Here is a 26629-nt window from a genome sequence, read left to right on the forward strand (position 1 = left end):
ATTTACGGTTTGTTTTTATTCGTTCATTATGATCCGAGCGCGCAGCAGTTTGCACCTTGCAGCGTGGGATCCTTCGCCGCGTTATCTTCGTCAGCCGTCGTCAGTCAAACAGTTTCGACTGACCAAAGGAAGAAACCAAAATTAAAAGGTTTGGAATTTTTCAAACCGCAGCTTCACCGCTCACAGCGCACTGGGTGTCCAACGGCCGACGGGAGTCTGGGGCGCTGGTGATCGCCGGGCAAACCCCGCGCGAAAGGTCGTCAGCTTGAGTTTTTTTGCCCTTTTCCGAGACTGACGAGCGAGCAGGGATGCCAAGACTTTGATTGAAACCTTCGCTGAGATAGGGCAAGAGATATAGAGGCATCCTAGGTAACAGTTGTCCGTTTGACGAGTTTGTTCAAAACTTGAACAACTGTGCGATGGCCATAAAGCTCGCCCAGTCGGCGGTACAGGTCGGCGCGTCTCGGACATTAATCATTTTTAGGCATATTTCTTGGGGTCCACTTTGGTCCTCCGTTTTGGAGCCACGGGCCAAAAAACAAACGAGTGATGGGGTGTTTCAAGTTGTATGGATTTCCGTTTCTGTGTTTGTCATAGCTGGCACGATAAAGTAATGGGGCAAGGGCAGCAGGAGGAGTTATTTGGGAATGCGGTAAGTTTTGAAATAACTAGCTTTAGACGCGTTTGGAGCAATGTGACGCTTTAAGGCACTCGGGGATTATAGAGGCGTCCATTCCATTTCATTGCCGCAGGCAGGTTTTGCTACATTGTGCGTGCGTTACGCCTTTCCGATTAGGCTGAAGGCTTCATTTTGCAGAGGGACGGGTTGGAGGAGGGGAGGGGAAGAGACTTCAAGGGGTTCCATTTTTGGGGCTGCTTACCTCCTCCCACAAAACCCATCCATTTGCGCATGTTACGACTATGGTTTCGTTCGGCTCTGGGTTCGAAATGAAAAATCCTTTACGAGCGCAGTTTGCTCTAGCCCGGGACACCATTCTGCTGGGGAATATTATGCACGTTTTGGATGTCGAGATACGGACCGGTAAAAGAAATAGCCTAAACGGGGGAAAAATAGCAGAAAGAAACCCCAACCTTTGCGAAAGAAACCGGGTCCTGGATGTCGCTATTCGTTTTTTTTTTGGTGTGTGTGTGTCTTAAACTTTGTGGCAAATTGTTCTCGATCCTTTCGACATTGAGGTCGAACCGCCACCACCACCACTTCTACCGACCCGGCCAGGCCGTTAGACGCACCTGGGATCCCAACACCGAACGGCACGACGAGCGACGGTCGGAGCGTGCATATTAGATTGAAGAATTTACACATCCCAGCATATTCCACCGTATATAGTGGGGTTTTGCACAGCTACTATACACCCTTTATCTTGTGTCTGTCTGTTTGTGTGTTTGTGCCTGTGTTTCAGCCTGATAGTTGGGCCGCGTTGGCAAGGCGGCAGTGACCAAAATTTGTTGGCGTATAAACTATGTGATAATGGTTCGTTTTGTCGTCCCTGCTCTGCTCTCAGTTCCTTGGCTGAGGACGTGCGAGGGGAACGTGCAAGTTACAACCAAAACCCGTGTGCGCTTAGTTGGCAGAGCGCGGTGGGATTTTGGGAAAGGATTTTCTTCTCAATCTTACTGCTGCAGCACCAGCGGCAGAAGTACGATCTCTTAAGCTGAAGCTATTTTCTCTCTGTCCGAAGTTTCTTGGAATTGTGCAAAAGTTCATTACATCCCTAACGCAGGTGGAGGACATTCTCTAGTAGCGAAAAAAAAAACATCCTCGAGTACGTACACACACACACACTCACAAACCGACCGGTATCTGCGGTACATTTGTGAGGATTTGTTTCCTTATTAAGAAGTTTGGGAAGTTTTTCGTTTTCACTGTGCTCAAATGAGATTGCACCTGGTTAAGCCGGAGTGGGATGAGTCGAATAAAAATGTTTCAAGATTTCGTTTTTCGTCTGCGTTTTTTTGTCTTTGTGTGTGTGTGTTAGTTATCTTGCACAGCAAAAACAAATAACAATCAATTTCAATGTAACTTTGCTTTGCACAGCGCCTTTGTGGCGTAGTTTCTTGTTACAGAGCGTTTGTCGAGAGTTGCGGTTTTTTGTTTGCAGCTCAACCAAAAAAGTCGCTACAAAACGTGATATACCAGTCCCAGAGAGTGGAACAGAATGTCCCGTGGACTCATGTTGCTAAAGTACCACAAATAAAAAAAAAGGAAAAAGTAGAACATCACAAGATGCAGCGAAGATCGTAGCGCGATCGCGTGTTTTCGCAATTGCATCATAACACCGCCGCGGATTGGAAGTGTAGTAATAATTTTCCGTACCGTGTAAAGTTCTGTAATTAATTCGGATGACATGTTGACATTGATGGCATCGGGGAGGCGTTTTTTTTCCCTCTCTCATACTAGTCCTTCGACAGCAGAAGTGGGCCGCACGAAGGAAGTGAAGTGTGTGTGTGTGTGCAGTCTTTTAAATTAATATTGACACTGAGAAGAGAGAGAAAAAAAACTGCCTTTCACGCGAGTACCCGCGAGGATCGCATTATATTGCCAATATGTGTCGCGCGTAGCCATTGCGACATTAATGCGACGTTTTGTGTGTGTGTGGCAAAAGCACATATTCCAAACGAACCCGGGACACACTCTCGGCGGTGCATATCGAATATGGACGGGACTAAAAATAAATGTCAAACGAGCGGGATGAGTGGTAAAGGGGGAACGGCAGGCATCCCGCGAGTTGTCAACGGCTAGCGGCTCGGGCACCAACGTTAAGCGCATCGCAACGTACACAACTAACCAACCAGGACCGGGTGGCCGTAGGAACATAAAGATCGGGAAAAATTAACAAACCATCCATCGGGAAGGATGTAATAAGGAAAGGCCACAACAACACCAGCAAAACAGCAACAACAACAACAACAAAAAACCCTAGCCACAGAAAGGGTAATCATTTAAAAACTACAAGCACACGAAGAGCGATACTTTTGGAGAAGGGAGGAGATACCGATGCGTCGTGAGCGGGTTGAAAAACTTGCCAAGAGCGAAGCGCAAGGAGCAAAGCAAAGCGCAGCAAAAAAGAGCAGGAAAACACACACAAGACTACAACGAAACCCCACAGCACAGCATGTTCGAGTGTTATCCATATTTGCATGCTGTATTAATTGTCGTTCTGTAATTTAGCAACCGAAACGAGCGATCGCAAAGGGGGGATGGAAGGGTGGAGGGTGGTGCATGCGTGATTTTCGCGATGACAGCGTGCAGTGGGGGCCGTCCGAACGGGCGTCCGGGCTGATATTGCTGTGCGCTGTTTACACCGTGTGATCGAACTGTTCGCACAGCCTACGCGAAGTCAGAACCGTTCGGGACAGGAATTTGTTTCCGGGCGCGTGTATGTGATGCAGTTTATCGCACCCTTGGTGGGAGGGGGTAGGGAGTGAGCGTCTAGTGCAGCGGAATTTTTCCTCATCCCTGGTGTGTGTGTGTGTTGAGTCCGCGAGCGCGCGTGTACCACTGATGCTGCTGCTGCTGCTGCTGCTGCGGCTGGTGGCAGTACCCGAGCCCGTGTGCTTTACAACATTTTTCATGTGCATGTGTCAATTTTGTCTTGTCCTGCGCTACGGGTTATTTTAAACTTTGTCTCTTTTTTTATAAAAAGGGATTTGTTACCAAAAAAAAGTGCACAAAAAAAGGTTGAAGGTAACATTTTTCCAATTCGCCACCGACCTGGAGAGAAATACGGGAGGGATGTGATTTTTAAACTTACGACGTCCTTCGTCGTCTTCTTGTTGGGTTTTGGTTGCTTTGCAGCCCTCACGCAGCCACTAACCGTGCTGGAGCTTTTTTTGTTCTTCTTGCTACAATACAATCAGTTTATAGGGGTGTACCTTTTTGCTGTAAGAAAATGGCACTTTGGGGAAAAATAATTCTTGTCTGGATGGTGTATTTTTCGTTGCTACCTTGGTCTGTCACACACACACACACACCGTCCTGGGATCCTGACATTCCGTTTGTTGAGTCTTGTTGTCGTCCCAGTCGTCAATTAATTCAACTGTGACGGTGTTAATGGAATGGATTTTGCAGACAATAAAAAAGCCAAAACACAAACCTCTTGACAAAAAATAAGACGGGATAAGGGCGAGATACGTTGAGAGCGAAAGTAAGGTAACAGCAAAAAAAAACGCCAAGGAAAACCAACATAAAATCGGAACCAAATCAAGGGCCTTCAAGTTGTGTTTCTATGTTTCTGTGCGTGGCTGCGAGTGTGTCTGTGTGTCTTTCGCTTGACATAACTTTCTCCTCCCGTTACAGGGAGGTGCCCGCAAATGGCCGTTACCGTGGGCATCGGAAATGGTACCCAAGTGTGTCCTTTGCGCCCGTGAACGCACAATAACAAACAGTGGCCGGGTCCGTGGGATGTTGTTTTCAAATCAAATCCAGCCATCCTGCACGATTACGACAACACCAAGAGCATGGATGGCGGGTGTGGTGTACATTAAGTGTATTGAAAATTACTTTATGTGTCTGGTGAGCGATGTCTGTGGCCGGGAATGGGTTTTTTTGTGTGCTTGATGTTGGCTGATGCCTTCTGTAAGTTAAAGCATTTTCTCGCCTGCCGTTACTCGAAGTTGTTATTTTTTCGGACAGTTTTTTGTTGTTGTTGCTGCTGCTAATCTATCTAGGTGACTGTTTGTTTTCGTGTCATTACGCCCCTCAAAATGTACCGTAAACGGTGTCAATTGTAGCTGTGTAGTGTTATTATCGCTACCGCACGGTGATTGTGCAGTTCGGCGCTGCCTGGGGAAGAATGAATTCCCTTAGAAAGCGTTCCCTCCGACAAGCTTCCCGAGGGAGGTGAACCAATAGAAGAAGCGGAGCCGCATCGCTTTGTGTCTTTTTGAATGGACTATTGTCTTCCCATTATCTGTTCCCAGATAGGGGAGGAAGATGCGTCTAGAGAACGAGCCCAATATCTCGTTCCATCTTGCAGCAGCACCGAGCGCAATATCTAGGCACTGATATAGGTACTTTTAGTTGGTTGGAATGAATTCCAATCTACAAAAAAAAAAAATCGAAAATGAAAACCACAACAATAACAATCCCTTTCCGCCCCATGCAGCCAATGTTTGGAAAGATAATTTAAATCATTCCCCTCGGATCTCTCACCGGACTGTGCTGACAGTTTGTCGGGGCGCCAGTCCACCGCCCGAGTGGCGCTAGCCTGCGTCCCATTATCGTTGCACTGCATCAGCAATCAAAGCGATCCCCAGGTATTGAAGACTCGAGTGCAAAACGCTGCGACTCGAGAATGTCGCCTTCGGGGGGGTTTCTACGCGAGCAGTGTGGTGCCTTGTCCCACCAACCCCCTCGTAACATTCATCGTCCACAGGCGCCCGCCAAGCCCTAGATGAATGTAATCCTGTAATTGCCATCGGCATTGTCATTAGATGTATGAGCTATTGCGACCATATTAGCAATTTAGGTTCGCCCGTCTCTCCTCCGGGCGGAACAAAAAGGTGCGCTGGTGCGCCCTGGCCAATACCACACGACCAAAACGGTCGGTCCGAGACACTGGCCGGGGACGAAATTAAACACGTAAAAGATGCCTAATCAAAGGCAGCAAAACTACGGCACAAAACCAATATCTTGGTCCTTCCTTTTGTGATACGCCGCACGCCCTTTTTACCGTCGGTAGCCGGGGCTTTTGCTGCTGCCTTTCGGTATGTGTGTGTGTGTGTGTCCACACGGTCAATCAAAACAAATTGTAATAACGGTTTATGGCGATTGCGCCAAGGATTTAGCGTAACGAAATTTACTGCCAATTGCTTTTCGATCCTTTTTCCGAGCGACCCCAGCGAGCAGCGTTCAAGGATCTTTTCCGTTACCCAATTTCCTCCGTGTGTGTGCTCCTCGTGGCGTCCCAGCAGAGCCCGCTATAGAGGGCAGAAAAGAAGTCGCCAACAGTGTGTCCCGGTGTGTGTGTGTGTGCACTCGCCCGTGTGCAAGATGTGGAGGGAAACGATGATTTAAAAAGCAATTTCCCTCGGACTTTTTGTGCTGTGCTGGAAAAGTGGAGTGTGTCCTCGGCGGTCTTTTTTTATTCTCTCTCCTGCTCCGCCTCTCGTGCGTTTTGCACAAAAACTTTTCCCGCCCAAGAAGGCTGAAGGAGGAAAATGCGATGCTTGCGTTGAGATAAAAATGGCCAGCGCGCACCCAACCGGTGTGAAAGAATGCGCAAAACCGTTCGTCTCATGCTCCCTCCTCTTTCCGGCTTTCGGTTTCGCCGTGTAGTGCCCATCCGGTGAATGGTCCGCAAAAATGTTATTACAGATTATTCGGATGAGATTTCCATTGTCGTGTGCGCTCTCGCTCTCTCTCTCTATCTCTGTTACGCTCATCCCAATGGGTTTGGCCGGCTGGGTCCGGGGTTTTTCGGGTTTTCCACGTACACAAAAGCTAATGCTTTACGCAAACGAATACTCGGAAAATGATCTGTGCATTGTTGATAGTAGTAGCGTACGGTGGGCACTACACAGCATACTCACACATACACACACAAACACACAGTAAAGCAGAGCAGACGGGGTTCATAATAGCAAAATGGTCGCTTGTGGAAAGAAAAATTCCATTTCACCGGTCTTGCGCTTCTTCGACGGGACACAAAATGGTGTGCACAGAGCGTTCGTTTGTGCTTGTGCTACCGTCTGTTGCTGGCCGGGTCGGGTCTTGTCGTCGCCCAAGAGTCCGCTCTGTCCTGGCCGTTGAAGTGCACCACATTTTCTTCTGCGGGCGGAAAGAAAAACAAACCAACCCCCGCCCGGCCAACCCGCGGGAGTCTTCCCTTTAGCCTGCGTCGTGGCGTCGTCTGTGTTGATATTTTGCTGACGGGGTTTTGCTATGCCCATTTCCATCGCCACAATTCCATCGCTGAGTGGCCCGGCCAGTTGGACGGCCAAGAACAAAGGCAGCGTTTTGCATGTGCCTGACGGTCCGACGGTTTCTCTGTCGCGTTTGCTCTTAAATCATTGCTCCAGGTGGCGCAAACGCAAAGGCTGCACCCCGGCAACCACGGCAGCAGGAACTGTTCGTTTGCACAAACCGGGCACTTGGGAAGGGACGGTGGCGCGCAAAATGTGTAACGAAACATGACCGATCCGATAACGCAACCCCGGAGCGGCTCAGGTATGGACGAGATGCGCGGCAAGCAAAGTAACGAGATGTGTGCGACCTGGACCGAGCCGATAAAAGGGAAACAAAACAGACAGACCCGAGAGAGAGACAAAGGCAAGGGACCGCTGTGGGTGTTTGCCTCCTCCTTTGCCAGGGGTCATCCCGTGGTAATAACGATTGGTCAGTCTCAAATGTCGCCCATCGTCCCTCTGTCGGTGCTGTCAACCGAGGTGAAAGACGCATAGGCCAAGCGTTGTCTTCGTCGTTGCCGCAAGCAAGCAAAGACACAATCGCCTGGGACGCATGGTCGTACCGAGAGCTGGCATGCGGCCTTCGAGACCGTACTTCTCTGGTCGGGTCCCTTTCTTCGCTGTGACCTCCCGCTGTGGCGGTGCGGCGCGCTGCCTGGCCTTCTGCCTTCAAGAATCGAAGGTACCTTAAGAGGGTGCCCTCGAACAAATGTGGCCCCCGGTGCCCACCGGGTTCGATTGACCGGTGACCGAAAACAGACTCGAAAAGCCATGCTGCGTGCATGCGTGTGTGTGTGTGTGTGTAGCTCTAGGTATCGTGCGCAGGACGCCATTTCACGCGGGCTCGCTGTCGGCTCGCTGTGATGTGCTTGACCGGCCGCAGGGACCGCAGCGCAGGACAGATTCACTCAAAACTGCCTCATTTCAGCCCATTTCGTTCCGCCTGCTGCCATATCGAGGTGGACCTCGATAATTCGATAAGGTTCGGGAAACTGACGGGAGGACCTACACAACTGCTTGGGAGGAGACTACGGCAACGTAACGGTTGACACATAGCCACACGGCCGGGATCGGGAAGAAAACAGGCCCCCTGGATCGACGTGTCTGTGTGTGTGTGTGTGTGTGTTTGTGTGTCACAAGATGGATGAGGATAATCTCCCGGAGCCGAGGCGAGTGAATGCGTTTTGGGCCCCCTCTCGACGCTTCATTTCTTTCGCCCGAAAAAGGCAAGATTCTTCTCGAACGCCTTCGATCGGTCGGTCCAGAGCCCGTGCGTAAAAGGCAGTGCCTTTCCGTTCCTCCGATAGGTTTGAAACCATGTGACAGTACAGGGGAGCGCACACAAGCTTTTTCAACACTGACTGACGGTCGAGCGATCGTTCCCGCGCTCGCGGTGGAGCGTGCAGCGGTGGAAGAACTGATCGGAAACAGGGAAAGGGGGGAAAGCTCTCTCCCTCCCAAATGATGTTAAACGATCGTCGAGAGCAGTTGAACTTTCCTTTGGTGCGTCCCGCGTGCAAGGAATCGACACCGCGGGGTGCCATATCAGTGTGTTGATTGCATCATTTTAAGGGTTTGTTTTGGGACGCTGAGCGTGTATGGGAGAGAAATTGATGATATTTGTGTGTAATGGGGGGGGGGGAGTGTAGTTAGTATAGGTTTTTGGTGAACGACTACACCAAGAAAGTTAGACAGCCCGGGAAAAGGTGACGAAGGTATAATGAATTTGGCATTGAAGCGGTCTTAAGATCGTAAGGAATGTGAAGAAGGGAGTGTAATTAAAATTTGAGTAAACTTTGATTGGCAAACTTCTTTTGCTCACACACATTCACACACACATTCGCCCGTGTGTTGCTGTAGACAGTAAATCTGTGTTCAGCATAGAAAAAAAACTTCTCATCCGATCCGCTTTTTTTAACGCACACGACCCCGTAGTGCCATAGACCAACCGCTTTCGCATGAAGCTACGGGGTCAAGCAAAGACATTTGTGTTGCTAAAGTTTCAAGCAAGCTACTTTAATCTAAGCTTAAGTAAATGTACAACAAATGCTGCCTTTAACAAATTAAATAAAGTTCCCCAGGGCTGCTAAAAAGCGAAACGTAAAATATTCACAAATAGGCACATAAATACGCACACACACACACATACACATACATAAAACCCAAAGTAACGAAATGCAAAATTAATCTATATGCTAATTATAATTTGCTACACACACACACACACACACGCCGGCGTCGAACCCGTCGGGCCAGCGAAAGAATCGACTAAAGATCGTGAATGAAGAAGCGGCGGCACGTCGTGGAGAAGGCCACACCGGTCCAGCGTGCTGGCCATTACAATAAACGACACACTCTCTCGCACACACATACACACACACACACGCACACATTCCCATGCACACACAAAGGCATAGTGAAGATACACTCTGCAAAGCAGCAGCAGCAGTTCCTTTGCAAATGCAACTAAAGTTGCATTAAGACTTCCAGTCCGTTGCTGCGCTTGGGGGACGGGTGAGGTACGTGTGAGCCGGCAACGGCGGGCGCAGCAAAACAGCAAGAAATGCACATCGCATTTTAATTTGGCATTATCTGTATCATATTCGCTCCGCGCGAAACGATTTTGTTTTAAATGTCTTCCAAACTGCGGCACATCGTTTTGCGTCCGTTCGGTCGTTGTTTTTTTTTTGTTGCCGTTTTGCGCCTTCTTTGCTTCGCACAAATATGTATCCCTCGTAGCATCCTGCGAGTGGTGAGGTGCGGGGCCCCAGACTGCCAGACACAATTGTGCCTGCTAGCAAGTGCCACTGAGTTTTGCGTTTCATTTGTCTTCCTCCCCCCCATCGGCGGTGCATTGCACACAGCGGTCGGGTGGAGTTTGTTTCATTTTTATTATTTTTTTCCCATTCCCCCCCGGGGACGATCGCGCCCCGGGGCTTTGGGCTGTGCTCGTGCTTTTGCTCCTCCTTTGAATTCATAATTATTTACGGAAGGTGAGGGGAGGAGGGGTGGAGTGGGGATGCAAAAGGAGTGCATCAATGTGCACAAACGCATAAGTCAATCAGAGTGAGCTGAGCGAACCCATTTAATGCTTCCAGGTGCCTCCCCCCCCCCGATACTGCTTCCCCATGGGCTCTTTAGCCCGTTCTTGCCTGCCCGTGTCTTGGTCGTGTCATTTGAGTGAGCTTTAAAGGGGGTTGCGTGGCCTGATGCGTTCTCCTCTTTATCTTGTGCCTGGCAGGAATGCAACTGTCCCGCGGTGAGGGCGAAGCAAGTAAAGGGAGTTTTATTCCCTCTCATTATTCCTTCGATGAGTTCGGCACGTTTCTTCGCCGTCCCACCACCACAGATTGAGAGAGGCCACCAGAAAAAAAAACACATTTCGACGCACATTACCGCAATCGGGGCTGGTGCAACGATGGCGCACACACTTCAATCAACGCACATTGTGCGAAATTGGCTCCGTAACACTAAAAGAGCACCTCTTTGCATACAGATGAGAGAAACATACACGGAAAAAAGAAGAAGCAACACACATTTCTGCGATTAGTCGTTTAAGTCGATCGCGCGGCGTCGGCGGACAAATCTCTGCACCGCAGGACACGCGGCAGTTCCGGCTGCCGCGCGCATTTTAAGCAGCTTGCCGTGCTAGAAGAGGCAGCCGCAGTAACATAGCATTGCGATCAGGCAAACAAATCAGCTTCGCACGATTTGTGGGTTGAAAATGCGGAAAACCGTGAGCCGGGCTTTGGGGGCAAAAACGCGCCCGCGGGCAACGTGTTGTGCATCGTGTTTTTTGTTGTTGCGCGCTCAGGCAACACGAGCACCTAGATCCCTTCGCCGCCCAAACCCAACCAATCCAATATATGCAGGTCGATGCAGTTAGTCTCTGCACTTGCACACCGAAACTAGAACTCAATTAAGCAGAGATGGCACACACATACAAACACACACACCTCGGCATTCCCATGGGGATGGGCGTGCGAAAAGGAAAATAAATAAATACTCGGCCGCTGGAATCTGGAGCAGCGCAAACGACGATCGCATACCTTATGTGAAAGGAAGGAGGGTAGGGTGGAAAAAAAAGGGGGGGGGGGGTGTGAAATGCACCAGCCACAGCAGCAGCAGCAGCAGCAGCAGCAGAAAGATGATTATTTCCGTGTTTATTTTCCACCCTTTTTCCGCCAGGGTTGGCGGATGGCGATCGGCATTGATCGGGATTGGCCAAATCGATTGGTTGCGTTTGTTGTGTGTTTTTTCCTTCCTTCCATACCTTCTGCTTCTTGCGCTGCACGGCACGATTCGGCCATACTGCTGCCGGTTCTGCACATTATCCGTCGGCACAATGGGCCGATCTGGCGAAATTTAACGCCAATTGCAGTCGCGCCCTCGTGTCCTCGTGGCCCGCGTGCAATATGGGGATCGCGATCGGAGAGATGCTCGTTTCACGCTTCGGTCATTCGGCTGTCTCTCTCTCGCTCCCTTTACCTCAGCCAATGTGTGTGCCTGTTGCTTGTTCAGTCGTTGTCGCGATGATCGTTAAGCTGCAGGCGCTAATAGGTTGCCATTTTGCGAATCGAAGATCAGCTGTCTTCGATTCCCGGGGCGCTCGAACCGACCGAGAGCGCAAACAAGCGTAAACGTTTGCTCTGCTTGCTCCCCTCGTGTGTTTCCCTTCCCGTTTTTGCTAACAATATTTATCGCTCGATTAAAGCACACACACACAGACGGCTTGAAACAGCGTGGCAAAAGCAAGCTAAAGCTACGGGGAAGTAGGAGGACGGCCGAACCGTGTGATGGCTATTAAGCAAAATCATACCCCAGTTAATCGCCTTTGCATCAATAAATTACAGGTTATTTTATGATTCATCCAATCGAAGAAATTATTTCCATGTAAAAACTCGCCCGGTTAGGGCAAGAGAAGGTGGCTGATAAATCTCCTCGCCGCCGGACTTTGCTGCTCCCTTCCAACCGTTCGTGTTCCCTCAGACTTGCGGGGGGAAAACACGGATGAAAAGCAAAAGCAAACTTCTTCCCTCTCCCCCGATCTCGCGCGTGCACCAAAAAGCACACTCTGTCATTTTTGGAGTGATTCCTATAATTATAATTTGTTACAGTGTAGGACACGACGTGTGTGTGTGTGTCTGCAGTGCCCGCGGACATATAAATCAGATGCCTCGCGGCTTAGAACACCTGTTTTGGGAGGGGGTTGTAGGAATACATTTTTTTTCGCTCCCTATCTTTGATTAAGCTAAACGTTGCTGCGGCGCGCGGGGAGTATAAGCTTTATCGTTTTTATTCGTAATTTGTGTGTGTCGGCGCGCGTTGGATTCATTTAACGCACGCGGCGGTACAACCGTACCCGAATCCGACCGGAGACCGGGGATCGGTCATTTTTGTGTTCGATCTCGGGTGCCCTATTAATGATTCAGCGGAGTGATATTTATTTAAATCAGTGTCTGTTTTAACCATAATGAATCATGTTCCGTTTGTAATGAACCACTTCCCAAATGCGCCAGTTTTTTTCAGCTTTTCCGTGGGAAGCGGTGTTTGCGCACCGTAGCCAGCAAAGGTAGCTTTAGGTTTTCCGATTAAAACAGGATTTTAATGTATTTTCCCGATAAAAAAACACAGGTCCCCTTCAAATGCAGCTGATGTGCGAATAATGCCCGCCACACAGCGGGTCATTGGCGACCTCGAACGCTTCGATACGGCATGAGAGTGAGTTTCATCGAAAGCGGAAGCGGAAAATGAAAAATTGATCGACCGCAGAGCGATGAGAATCGTGGTAGTAGTGTAATGTTTACGAACCAAAAAAAAAAAAAGAAAAAGGTAGTGAAAGAAAATTTCAATCCCATTCTCCTGATGGAACCAACCGCCCAAACGCCCGCCCACCCCACAAGCCTTTATGCGCATATACATTTGGTATTTAGTGGCTGGTAGTTGCGGAAAAATCGATTAAATTTCCACACTACGGTAGAGCGGGCGGAGAGGAGGTTTGAAGATCGATTGCTCTGAAAGCGGGAGACGAGAGACGGTGAAGAAAACACTCAATTCACGCTTGTAGTTCCGGAGGGGGGGAGGAGGCCTGGCCACACAAAGGAGTGCCAAACTTTAGGTTTTTACTTTTTTTCGCTCTCCATTTCATCAGTTTTCCTCTTTTTACTTTCTAACCATACCCACCACCCACCCACCCTTTGAAGAGGGTGAAGGGATGAATGATTGGCAATTTAAAAGGGGGTGGAGCGAGGGTACGGGTTTTATCGTTTTGTGTGCGATTTTCGGGCGAGAAAGCGATTTATTTCGCTCGGCTTTAAAGGCAATTTCAGCACCCCGGAGCCCGGCGAGGGGGGGGGGGGGTAGCGTAGGTCCGTGGAGGGAACTGCATCATGAAAAGATTCAATCGATCGAACATGAGAATAAAGACAGCTTCTTTGTTGTTGGCTGCACCGAGTGAGCGAGCGAATAATTTGCGTCTCGAAAATGTCGAAGGTGCTGCAAGTAGTTGAAGGATGAAGGGCGCTGAGCTGCACATACATAATTGTGTGTGTGTGTGTGTGCAGTATGGGAAAATGTGATGGAAGAGGAAGAGAAAAACAAGGAGAAAACCAAATCTAAAGAGCAGTAAACCCCTGCGGCAGGGGATGTCTATGCTTCGCCGCTAAAAAGTTCAATCTTTTCTCACGTGATTAGGAGGAGCGAAACTGCAACATGTTTTGCAGAAAATGGCAATGGCCGTCATGTTAAAGACTGCAAGCCCTTCTTGTATGTGTGTGCGTTGATTTCCTTTGCATCTCCATTTCCAACTCCATCCGATAGAAAAACGGTTTCACGGGGTCCGCGGGAAAATTGGTATTTTTCATGTCAAAATTTATGGCTCATTCGCTCTTTCGCTCCCTTCTGTCGCATTTCCCCCGTTTTGCTGAACGAACCGGGGCCTGTGGCTGGCAGGTTTGGTGCAGCGCTGGCTCGGCTCAACGTCTTATAATCATCATTACATAGTTTACGAGATACGAAATAGAAAATTGCCCCGTGGGGTTTGTTTTTTTTTTGCAAAACCATTCTTCGTCTCTCCAGCCAGTGGGAGTGTTCGGCGTCGTTCGTTCGGCCGTCAAAAGCCATCGTTTTCCGGTCGATCAGATCAGATCCTGCACACACGCTGCGCACGATACTGATCGTCGATCCGTAGGGTGATCGGGTTTCGCCGGCGCATGGTCGGCGCATTCCACCCTGTTCGAAAATAATGCTGATTAATGAAACGAATCATTTAAACAGTCACATTTGTGCTACGCAAGGGGGGCCGTCGGTTCAATTAGCGATCGAAAAGCAAAGCGCGGCAAGGTTTGCTCTGTTGGGCGATTGGCATCGTGGGAGAAGATGTGTGGGGCTGCAAGGGGCAGCAAAAAAGAATAAATAAATAATCGTTGCGGCTGCTGCTGCTGCTGCTGTTGCTGGCGCCAGGAAGCGATGGACGCCGACGGGAGTGCACGTAAATGCAACGCTCTGCAGCGCTGCAGACGTGCAGTGCAATGGACTAGGATTTAGAAATTAACCCAAGCACAAAGTTCGACGTGGCGGCTTCAATCCGGCCGTGGTGCAACGGCTGGAAGGGATTTACCAAATGCCGCAGTAAGCGAAGATCTCGGGGCGGTCAAACCGTTTAGCGAAACCTGTTTCTTTTTAATGGTCGAAAATAAATCTTTCTACGCGGGGCTGTGTACGCTGGTCGGCGGTTGGGCAGAGGAGATCCCTTACAGCGGGAATGTCTTCATACCCGATGGGGGCAGCGGGAAGGGCAAAGTGACAGCGGGACACACCGAACCTGCTACCGGTTTGCAAACCGGGCGGGGTATGTTGCAATTGCAGCAACAGAAGTAAGCGATCTTAGCAAAAGCTACTCGTCGCTTCGCCTAATCAATGCCAATCACGATTTGCTTAGTAGCGATGCGGCGATGGGGGGCAGGGTGAAGAAGGGTAGCTTTTCCTCCATTACTCGGTCATCCCGCTCGTGTGTGTGTGCTCCCGTTTTAAGAAAATTGGAACTATTTAATGGTAACCGTCGCCGAGAGGGAGTAGAGACGGTGGCATTTGCTGTGTGCCATTTTTGTGCGGTGGATGCAAATTGCCAGGCGAGTGGGGCTTGCTCGTGGGGGTGTGGAGGGTCCCACAATCAACGCCGCTTTCGACGTAGTAAAAAAAACGGTTCCGCTTTTATTGTACCCGAGTTAAAAAGCAGCGAAAGAGTACATCATTAGGGCGAACGTTTAATATTTAGCCACCCGCGCGCTGTGATTTACCAGCCGCCGCGCCCTGCACGGCAAAAGCGTAAGGTAAAATACATGTGTTTTAATAGCCACCCCTTTTCGTATTTAGCCTTTACTGCCAAGCAGCACTCTCGCCCCTAACGCCCCCCCCCCTTTTTACCCACTCTTTAACGCGCGCCTTCGGGTTTGTTGTTTGCGCGCGGTCACTCCGTTTTGATGGGTTTCCATATTTCAAGTTTTACAACTCTTTCGAGAGAAACCGTTTGAGTCTTGAAGGAAGAACCACACACACACACGACAGGGAGCAGGGTGTGGAGCGTGAGGAGGAGAGCTGGGAACACGGACACTATAAAACCGTGCTTAACCGATACGTTTTTAAATGGGGAGACGGATGAATGGTAAGAATGGGCAGCGAAAAAAACTGCTTCAAAAAACAAAGGCACCAAATGAATCATCCTTTCCCGGTGGCCGCTGTTGGTGCACGACTCTCTTTTTCTCTCTCTCGCCTTTCCACGTACATACCACCATCCACGCGGAACTATAAAGTCTCAAAAACGTGCCACCGTGATTTATGTATATTGCGCGCGCGGCACACAGAGCGGTACAGAGTACAGTGTTCCGCCGCAAAACGGTGTCCCCGCCAGTCGTTGTTGTCCCGCGGCATCAATGTAATTGGAAAATTTTACAAGGCAAAGAGTTAAGTAGCGGAAGAAGAACATTGCATTGGAAAAAAGCAATGGAAAACAATCACCTTGGTGTGTAAGCAACACACCTTGTTGAGTGTGCTGGGATGGCAAATTCGGCAACGCTGGCTGTGGGGGTTGTGGTAGTGGTTTAGTGTTTTGTTTTCTGAAAATAGGATTTCACTAGCATTGGTAGCAGCAGCCGAGAGGAAGCATAAAGCAGTTAGTGCCCGGGGGATAATACGACCAAGATAACAACGCCCCCCAAGGTAGATGTTGGTGGGTGAACATGGAAACCATTCGAGAAGTAATTCCGATTGGATCAGTGTTTCTGTGCTTCTTTCGTTTTTTTTTTCTTCTCTTTGCCGCTCCGTCGAAATCGGAAATGGATTCGCTTTAATGTCCTCTTCTCGCTATTCTCGTCCGGCGCAGGGTCCTTGCGCAGTTCCTTGGAATCACACACGCCGCAAACCGGTGCGGGAGTGCGCGCGCTCGCTCGCCTACTCTATATCGGAGCAGGAAAATTATCTCCCCCTTCTGATAATGTACGGAACGACAACAGCAGCAAAAAAAAGAAGGAAGCGAACATAAAGCATTAAGAAGGGAAATAACAGAAGCACAAACCAAAAAAAAATGGTTGACAACGAAACCCGAAAGGAATCAAAGATAGCAGAAGCTGTTGACAAGAATTAATGAACGGAAGCGCATTTAACACAGAAAAAAATGTACAAACGAATCTTACAAACGCAGCAACCAAAAAAAAAAGAACAAACAAACAGAAACGAAGGCAACACGCATCGGAACACACAATTCGCTCTAAAACTGAGGACGATCGGTCGCGGGCAGGCTAGTTTGCCATCCTTTCCGCCGATTGCGACCCGCGAATGAATGGAAGCGAATCTCGGGACCAGCTTTTCTTCGGTTCGGTTTGCAATTGACAAAAGCCATCCTCCCGGCGGGTCGTCGACTAGCGCAGGAGAGGAGGGAGAAACAGGGGGTTCGCTTTAGAGAAAGACGATTAAAGGTACAGACCAAACAAACAAACAAAAAACCAACAAAAGCCCTTTGTACGGGTAAAAGGGAAAAGAGCAAGAGAAAGAGAGAGACAAAAAACACACAGTCACATGTACGGCGATTCATTTTATCGTGCCCAGGACCAAGGGCGCGGAAGTGTGCTGCAGCGGGCGGCACACAGGATTGAATTGATGAATGAGTTCTTTAGGGAAAAATGCGAACGCGCCAACCAGCGAGCCCGGCGATAAAACAAAAACAAAAGCCTTTTCAGAACAAAAACAAAAAAAAAAAACAAAAAATCCCTTTACGTTTGTACAACGCGCACCAAACCCACAAAGCATAATAATAAAACAAAACCCTCGCTACGCTACGGAAAGGACAGGAAATGTTTAACGGGAGTAAAATTTAAACTGCCGCGTCCACGTCCACGTCAAAGGACAATCCCTTCGCTTGTCTTGTGAGTGAGGGAAGACGAAAAGGAAGAGGAGGTACAGAGAGGGGGGGGGGGAAGAAGAGCAGGAGGCTTCCGGAGAAGAGACCTGCCGCATAAACGACGACGACGACTGTTGTTTGCCGATCGCCAATTTGAGACGCGAGCGCGCACACACACCGTTGGTGGGGGCCACCCTTTCGTCCACTGTGGTCGCCGCGCCGCGTTTCGGGAATCAATTTCTCCAATTTAGGGCGGAAGGAGTTGAAACAGCAAAACCAAACAAAACCATCACCATGTGGGAAAACCGGGCCGGGGGCCTGTGCCTGCGCTGTGTTGGCCTCGTTGGCCGAAAAATAGTGCAAAGGAGATGCCGCGCCAAGGTAAGTGGTCGGGCGCTTGATGCACTCGCCGCGCTGCACTTCGATCATCAGTCCCAGTGCGATGCGAAGATGCGCGCGACCCGATTGTTCTACCGGCGGCGTATGTCTGGGTGAGTATTTTGAGCCACCCAACCGCACGCGGGATCGGTTTGAAAAGGCCGCGGCCGCGGGTTGATGATTGTATCATTGTATCATTGTGCCGTGTCAGCTTCTGTTTCTTTTTTTTGTTCGTTTCATTTTGTTTCTCTGAACGTCGCCAACGAGATCTCGCATTGCCCTTCCTGAATGAGAAAATGGAAGGGGGTTTGCCTTTTAATGTGGACTTTGTTAGATCCGCGACTCGCCCGGGGTGTACGCTGTTCGTCCTTTCGCTGTCCTTTGCGCGGCTGGAAGGCACCCACCTGCGCGCACAACTGCAGAAGGATCGGTTTCTCACTCGGCTGCTGCTCCGCGCTAAATAAGGGCATTGTTTTACGACATCTTGCCGCCGTGTCCCCTCTCTGGCCGCGGTGCAAGCGCTCTCCTGCTAGACTAGTTTTTGCAGCAGCAGCACGCAGTTCGGCATCGAGCAACAATTTCACTCGAGCCGCATTTTGGCTGGTGGTGGTGGCTTTTTATTCAAAGCACTCATTTGCGACGCGAAATCAATACCGGGGCGGAAAGAAACACGCCGTCGTCGCTATTGAATAAGCCATCCGCCTAAAAATGACGCCTTACACACACACACTGGAAGGGATGGGCCGGGAAAACGCCCGGGCGGAATGGATGGGCATTTAAAGGCTGCTCGGTCGGGCTATTAGCTTTGTGCCATTATTGTAATACACTCTTCCGTTTTTTTTTATTTATTTGATTGTCCCCAACGATTGCTTTCGCTTTCGACCGTCGCAAAGCGCACAAACACAAAAGGACACCCGGGACGGGAAGAATATTGTCCCAGGATGCGCTTGTGGGGTGGCGTGGCGTGGCAGAAGAGCCGTTTCAGAAAGAGTAAGAAAACGCGGACCAACGCCACGCCCGTGGGCAAGGCAAAGGATGTGTGTGCCATTGTTTGTTTGGCGCGTATTGTTGCTTTGTTTTGTGTCGCGCCCGCTTTATGTCCCCGTGTTCCGCTCTCCTTGTGCGCGTTGGCCCTCGGAATGCTCGGCAAACAAACCGCCCACCCGGTAGTAATCGGTGCCCCGCGGGAAGGGAGTGCCTCGCTCGAGACGCGAACAAAAAAAGGGATCCATTACCCGCAAAGTCAAGAGCAACGTTCGCGCGGGGTGTGTGTTACACGAAACCGTGGTTTTGGGAAAATTTGAATAAACTAGATTTGCATCACAACAGACACAGCGGCATCGCTCGGTTTGGCAAATGGACGAGCGGCCCGGGGGGACCGGGTGTCCGGGTGGGAGCCCAGGGAGGACGAGAAAAAAAGGATAAGAACGTTTTGTTCGCTGTTTTGGCTCGGGCTAAGCCCCGAGTTGGCTGCCGAGTGCCGAGTTTTGGCACACTCTAGATAGCTTAAGGACCAAACGAAAAAAAGTGGGATATATACACACACACACACACGGGGCTAGAGGAAAACAAGCAGCACACAAAAAATAGACATCTCATCGAACAGACGAACGAATGAACTTTTTAATCCAATTCGACAACTCGATTGGGGCGGCGTAAGTGGTTTTGCTGGTACTACACCGGTGATTCTATTAATGCATTATGCTGTTTGGATGTTTGTCTAGTCTTTTTTGTTGCTTGCTGTTGTTGCTGCTGCTGCTCTGCTTTGTTTTGGACCAGTTTTTTTTTTAGCCGACTGAACACATCACGGAAAGTGCTCTAGGGACAGATGCCAAACGACGTTCTTGATGCCAACTGCACTCTGATGTCAGCTCCGTGCTTCAGGCCTCGCACTATCGAACGAAGAAATGTGACTCTAAGATAATTGAAGGGGGAGAGAAGATACTCCCAACAAAACAAAACAAAACAGTAAAAAAACACACACATTCGGGAAACAGTCTGAACTCATTCCCGCTAGCAAAGTGGCGAGTGCATAAATTAAAGCCAAAAAACGCCCGCAAGGGGACATTTCCCCTTGGCAGGATGTTGTAGATACTGCTGCTGCTGCTGCTGCTCGTCTTGGCGCGATGATGGACTGGTAGCAAATGCAAATTGAGTAAACGGGTTCCCTGTTTTTATGTGCGTTGCTAATGAAACTGACTAAACAGTACGCAAAACAACAGCGCGTAAAAAGCGCAAAGTCTCCCTGCAGTGCCAGGAAGGAATGGAGTTTTGAAAACAACGAGAAGCGTTGTCAAGCGGCGCACTGCCAGGATTCTTCCCTCAGGGCAGTACCCGCGGGGCAGTGCGGCCTTTGTCTCCCTTCGAGGCACTAGGCAGGATGAGTTGCGTCGATTAATTCAAACGATCCTGCCCCGGTATGATTCGGTCGCTGGCATGGCCAAATGGCATTACAAATGATGTGATTAAACGATTTAGCGATAATAAAATTTGAAAAGATCTCATTAAAACGCGTCCCAGCGCTGTGACAACTCGGTGTGTGCATGTGGCCATTCTTTCTGTGCCATTGAGGCTTTCCCCCCGTTGTGACAATGTGTGACCGACGGGACAATTGGATGGGAAAGAGGGAGAAAGAGAGCGACTGTGAGATTTGATCAGCCGCCGACCGGTGTGCGTTAAAACCCGAGCTAATCCATAAAAATCGCCTCATCAACATGGACAAAGGTGAGCAATCTTTCGGCCCGATCGATGTGGCACTATTATTATTAGTATCATTATTGTTTTATATAGCAATATACCACCGGCGTTGTGCCGGTGAGCAGCGGTAGGGGAAAGCCAATGTCGGGCCGCTCTCTAATACACCCCGATTAATACCGTCAATCCGGTGGTACCGGGTACGCCACGTACAGCGTTCCGGAACCACCGTGCGTTCGGAATCGTTTTATTACCCTCCTTGTACCCTGCCTGTGCGCCAAACGATGTATCGACGGCGGTGGAGATGTGTTGTAAAGCATATCGGATTGTAAAAAACTCACCATCTGCAGAGAAAGAGAAAGAGAGAGAGAGAAAAATGGTAATAGTGATTAGTGATTGCACAAAGCCAATAGAACGATAACAATAAAAGCGCCCGGGTCGTTGTTGGATGATGGGGAAAGGTGTTGCGAGGAACAAGCCAATATCGTTTATGTTAATCATGATCATCATCGGCGTCGTCATCATCGTCGCCGTCATTGACGCAATCGGTTCCCGGGCACCCGGCAGGAACGAACGATGGTGCCGATTTAATATGGCAAACAGAAACGGCACTAAACTTTATCTATCCGGGACGGGAATTACGACACCATACAGAACAGTTCGCACACACCACACACCGGATGGGCGAAAATTAGCATCCTCGATCGAGAGAGGGGTTGGATGGGAATTTGATAAGAAATTGAACGGAAAATCAAACGATGGGGCGAATGGGAAGCAAATTTTTACGCAACCGAAACGACTCCGCAGCTCGATTCGACATCACGCGTGTTATCACATTGAGTACTGGAGTGCGGATACGTGTGTGTGTGGGTTTGTGCGGGGATAGAAGATGTTCCGGAAGTTTGACGGCGGAAGACTACCGCCCTATCTATTATCGAGCATCTTTAGCAGAAGCACACAATGGGGTTGTAAGGAACGCATACGGCGTGAATGACACGGTTGGCAACAAAAGCTTGTCGGGGATGGTTGGTTTGCTCCATGAGGATCTCCCAACTCGGGCTCAAGGCAAGATGGCGCGCGATAATGATGATGTGGTTTCAATTTTCCTTTCCGCCAATAAACCTCGCCCGACCCTCCGGGCGAAATGGCAGAACCCGGGAAGATATTATCCTTTCAAGGCAACTCCCACGATCTTTCGAATATATTCAATCGAAAAACCCCCGGAGGATGATGCGGGAATTACGCGGAGGAAGGTTGGATGTCTGCGGTTATCCTGCGGATGCTCATCATCGTGCACCGCAACTCTCGGCTCTTTGGATCCAGCCGATGGACGCGATGGATGAAATGTCTCATCCATTGCTTCAGCCACCCGGGACAGCCCGCGAATGGCGGTGCGAAGTTCGGAACGCCCGTGACAAAACCGCGACCAAAGCCCGACCCCGGCACTTCCACGACAGCCACGACGACACGACGGAGCGTAGCGATTCGGGAGTCATAAAAAAGCTGTTAAAAATTTATGCTCCGAATGTTTACGAGCCCGATGATTGATAAACTGGACCGCGTTTAGGATGCGACCGGGACGCGCGCGCGGACAAGATGCCGTTTGATGCCCGGATGGTATTATTTCGTTTGATACCCACGTCCCGTTTTACGGCCCCGGTCTGCCGTCTGGCCCAGTTGATTCGGGCGATGAGATTTTTACAGCCTCACGGAGTCGTCTGCTTTCGGGGGAGAAAAAGGAGTCCCTATACTGTCTGGTGCCGAAGAGTGCACTTGAACTGTTTGACGGGGGCGTTGGCCACGAGGAGACACGGGTCGAGGAGAGGAGAAGGTTTTACGACCTCTCCGGTGTTCGAGGATAAGACATCTGTTGAACAGTGCGGCAGCCTGGGCGAAACCGCAGCCCGGCAAGATATCCGCAGCTACCGCGGAGAAGCTACAAACTCACGTCCTGTGGTCACACCACATCACAGCAAGCGACCAAGAAGTTCATTGATAATAAGATAAAAGTATTTAACAGCAATAACAAAAGCGCGGCCCATCATCACGACGACGTGGTCTTTGTGGTGGGTGTGTGTGTGTCTGGTATGTGGAGGTCATAAAAAGGCTTCCCTTGTTGTTGCTCTTTCGTGACGCTATCGAAAACCGGGCACGAGATGTCGGGTGAAACAATTGACACCATTCCGGTGATTATGGTTTGCGCTGAAATGGGAGTTGAATAGTTGCAAGGAGCACATGCGGGGGAATGTGGGGGGAGCAGGAAAAAATAAACCAACATTAAAACGGAGGAATTGAACTTTTCTGACCAAACCCCGCAGCTTTGAAGGCTTTCGACATTGTTCAACAGTACGATAAAACCTTTTTACACCCATCATTACCGCGAGCGATTTGATGGGAAGCTGTGATGGGGCAATGATGGGAAGCAGCCGTAGAAGAAGGTGTACCATTCTCTGGTAAGGACTCGTGCAGGATGCTTCTTGCCTTTTTGCTTGACGTGACGGGCGCTATTTGCTCGTCTAGCAGTGTCTCTAGCGGAGCAGTGGTCGGTTTAGCCGGCCGCTGCTGCATGATTAACAAGATCCATTTAAATGAAATAATAATGGACGAGTGCTTACGGGATAATTTTCGGGCGTTGAACAATTCCCGGTAATTTTAGGATCCGCTTCGCTCGGGCCCCCACCAACCACGGAGACGCGTTGATCGAAGCCCGTCCGGATCGGGCCGTTTTGGGCCTTCTAATTTTCCATTGTGTGGTGGTGTTTCTTCTGCTATTGAGTCGTACGAAATCAATTTCGAAACCCCTATTCATTGGTGATCTATCGAATGAAACTGTTCCGTCGTGCGATCGTTAGTGTACGGCGAACCGTGGCAAATAGCAGCGGCCCACGAAATTCAAAGACGCGAACGCTGGCCAGGATTTGGATCTTTAGCAAGAGGGCTGGAGGTTTTCTGTCTCGCTGTGTACCTTCTTCAAGCCGTTTCCACGCTTTCCGATCCGATCCATGCCTAGGGAACGGTGCAACTGGTACGACGACCACGAACCCCGGGCGTGCTTACAAAAGCGTAGAAGAACGCACTTTGTGGCGCTCTATGACCACGACGGGTCTCCGCGTCCGGGCTCGGGGGACGATGATGTGGACCCGGCCGCAAACGAGTGTGAATAATTGCTTTTCAATTATACAAGATCATCAAAACTAATAGCCGTGGCTATTGTGCCGATCTGGCTGGGAGGGCGTAGATAGACGAGGAGCAAAAGGTCCCCGTCATTCCCGGACGGCAAAAGGGATCCCGCGTGTGGACCGTTGCATGATCTCGCCTGCGGATTAAAACGGGTACTACTCTCACTCCATGGGATCGTGATAGACACACACACACGGGCCCGTGACCGAAGTGAAGGGCTCGTCAGACTCTCTCGGCCGTCCCAAATGACCGGCCGTCCGATAATTGTAGTCATCTTGCCTTTCATCTGTGCAAACCGCAGACAAAACCTTGTGGTCGCGGCGCAGGCCATGCCCTGCCCGTCGCTGCTTAGATGAAGGGGCAAGGTTTATAAAGAGAGCCTCCGTGTGTGTGTCTGTGTGGTTTTGGGGTGTTCGTTTTTCTTCCTTTTAAAACATTTCATACGCCGTACGGGCTCGAACGTTGCGTAGAGGTACTTCTTTTCACCTGCGTGAGGTCACACAGCACCCTATTGCGCTTTGATGAGTTCACCTGTGTGTGGATGGTGTTGTATTATTTTGTTGTTGTTATATTTTCGTTGGATGGAACGCATTTGGGAAGCGAAGTATTGAAACGATGATTATGATGGTTTTTGATGCTCGTCATGCGAACGTTTTCATCGTCCAGAGGGCCGCCTCGTGTCAAGCCGGTCCAACAGCGCATTTGACCATCTCGGATGACCACAAGTGTCAAAATCATTTCATCGACAACATTAACACGCTCTTGTCGGAATTACGGTGCGCAAGTTTTTGTGTGTGTGTGGGAATACCGGGACCAGGGAAATAAAAAAAGTGCAGTTTTAGGGACCTGCTGGTTTTGCTTGGCTTGTCTGCGAGCTGAATGCGAGTTGTTGTGGGCTTTTGGTGGAATAGTGACTCGGATCATTTAAGCGACCTGGCACAAGTGTGGAACAGCTTTGATTTTTTGTTATTATTTCAATACAAATGTAAGATGAGGTTTATTTTGCAGAGGAGAGAAAAATCAAATAGAAAATAATACATATTTCACATAAATTGGACCGTTTTTAGCCTAGCAACCTCATTTGGTCCTTCGAACCGGATTCACACGTTCAATTTTTAGCTCTCTTTGTGTTTTTGCATTAACGTGATTTTAGTTTGTTGCTGTTTTTGAATAGAGATATCGATTGTGAAATTTGGTATCAATGGGTATCATAAGTGTTCAGTAGACCGTGGTTTAAGTAAAATGTGATCTAGAGCGTCATATCGGGTGACGCTAGCGCTCGTGTGCGTCATTTGAACGCAACAAACAATGTTGTCTAGGAAACTTTATACTTGCACTAAACCGCAACAATTGTTCAAGCTGTATTAATGCATCCAGTGTGTTTGTTTTGTGTGTGCGTGGGCGATGATGTGGGGAGTCGCTATACTACTTCCATCTCAAGCACAACCGGAAAGATCGCACCACACAGGAAGAATTCGATAATAAAACGATGCACTAAACCCGTTGTCATTGCACGGGTCTTGACAAAATAATGCGACCCTTGTTGTGCACGATCATCTGCAGAGGGAAGATTATATCCTCCTCATAAAAACGCCACATACGGTACACATTAACGCACCAAGTGTGCCAAGATCTCGTCCAACAGTTTTGCAAACTTCCCTACCTAATTTCCCTACAAGAATGGGACGAGCGAGCGGCAAACACACGGAAAGACAAGCATCGTAAAATCGGTTCGAGCTCCGGAATGTCCCATAACCGTTTCCCTTTTTTTTTCCTCCTCGTCCAACATTCTCCTCCAGTTGTCCCTTTCGGAAGGAAGATGCGGGTGTGCGTAGCACCAAGCGCTAATGCGACATTTGGTCGTTGTTTGCTGCCTCGGTGCGTTGGGTTTCGGCCTCTGCCGCGCGCCGTTAATTTTCGTTTTTCACTTCGCTGGCGCGTTTCGCGGTCTCGCGCCCCGGGTGCGAGGAGGTAAAATTATGCAGAAAAATTGTATTTATGGACGGCGCTGCTGCTGATGATGTCGCCACGTCATGCAACGACGCGCGAGTGCGTCTGCCAAAAAGGGGTCTCGCTCATTCACGACCTGGGGTGCTGAGCACTGCAGCTCCGGCCAGCCAGGCTTGTGCATGGTACGGTGCCGGAGGTGTGGTGTGTCCGGGGGTGCGCAGGGCCCGGGTGGAGTTGTCGAAAAGCGAAACTTCTCTGCGTGATGGGGCCATTTTTAGCCTGTCGGGGCGTTTTCTATCTATAAAACATCCTCATCTGCTGGTAGCGCAGCATCATCTTCATCGTGTCCCCGTCGTCGTTGTCGTCGTTGTCGTCATCGTCGTGGTCGTTGTCGCTTGTTTGAGTGCATCGTGACTAATGCAGTTTCATCATGGTCGAGTTGAGGAACGCTCGTTGGAAAAGTGCTTCCAACCTCGTGCTGCTGAAGATGTGTGTTGTGGAGGATGGAGCGCCACCAGCACCGTATGCAAAGCGAGCCCGGGGCCCGGGGAGAAAACCCCGTGCGGAAATATGATGTGACAGTTTGGAAGATGGGATTTTGCTTCCACTCTGTTGCCGGTTACCCAGGATTTTCATCCCACCGACCCCTTTAAGGTCATAATGCTACACCACCGAGAGAATGTGTTCTCTACATCCGCTTCAGCATCGCTAGGGAGGAGGAGGGGAGGAACTTTGTGATTGAATTAGTCCACAGAATCTTTCTCGACCAGTGTTAGTCTCAGCGGTATGAGAAGGGGTTCGTTTTCTTTGGCTGCTGTATGTTTGCTGCTAACAAGACCAAAGACCAAATGATTACATAAATCGCACGTGAGAAGCAGAAGAAAGAAGGAAAACAGCAAAACAAAACAAAAAAAACCAAAAATATACAAAAAACTTCTTCCGACTCCCGTCTGGACCTATCGGGAAGTCTCTAGTCGTGCGTCTTCCGGCCCTTTGGGAGGTGAGAATTTAAATCACCTTCCCACCAAGGCGGCGACGCACTTCACGAATGTTCGTCTAGTTTAGGCGCTGTATGCAAAACTCTCGACTCGCCAAACAACTCGCCTA

General features: G+C 49.6%; 1 protein-coding gene across 7 annotated transcripts in view; it reads right to left on the minus strand.

The window, feature by feature from the left end:
* Nucleotides 1-26629, minus strand: part of LOC120895539 (homeobox protein homothorax) — a 188262-nt gene that overhangs the window by 31274 nt on the left and 130359 nt on the right. For all 7 annotated transcript variants that reach the window (XM_040299022.1, XM_040299019.1, XM_040299024.1 and 4 more), the window contains one exon: nt 24280-24282. In XM_040299022.1, coding sequence (XP_040154956.1) covers nt 24280-24282 — 3 coding nt within the window. The remainder of the gene's footprint in view (nt 1-24279; nt 24283-26629) is intronic.

Source organism: Anopheles arabiensis, chromosome 2, assembly GCF_016920715.1.
Source record: "Anopheles arabiensis isolate DONGOLA chromosome 2, AaraD3, whole genome shotgun sequence".
In the NCBI taxonomy this organism is placed as follows: domain Eukaryota; kingdom Metazoa; phylum Arthropoda; class Insecta; order Diptera; family Culicidae; genus Anopheles; species Anopheles arabiensis.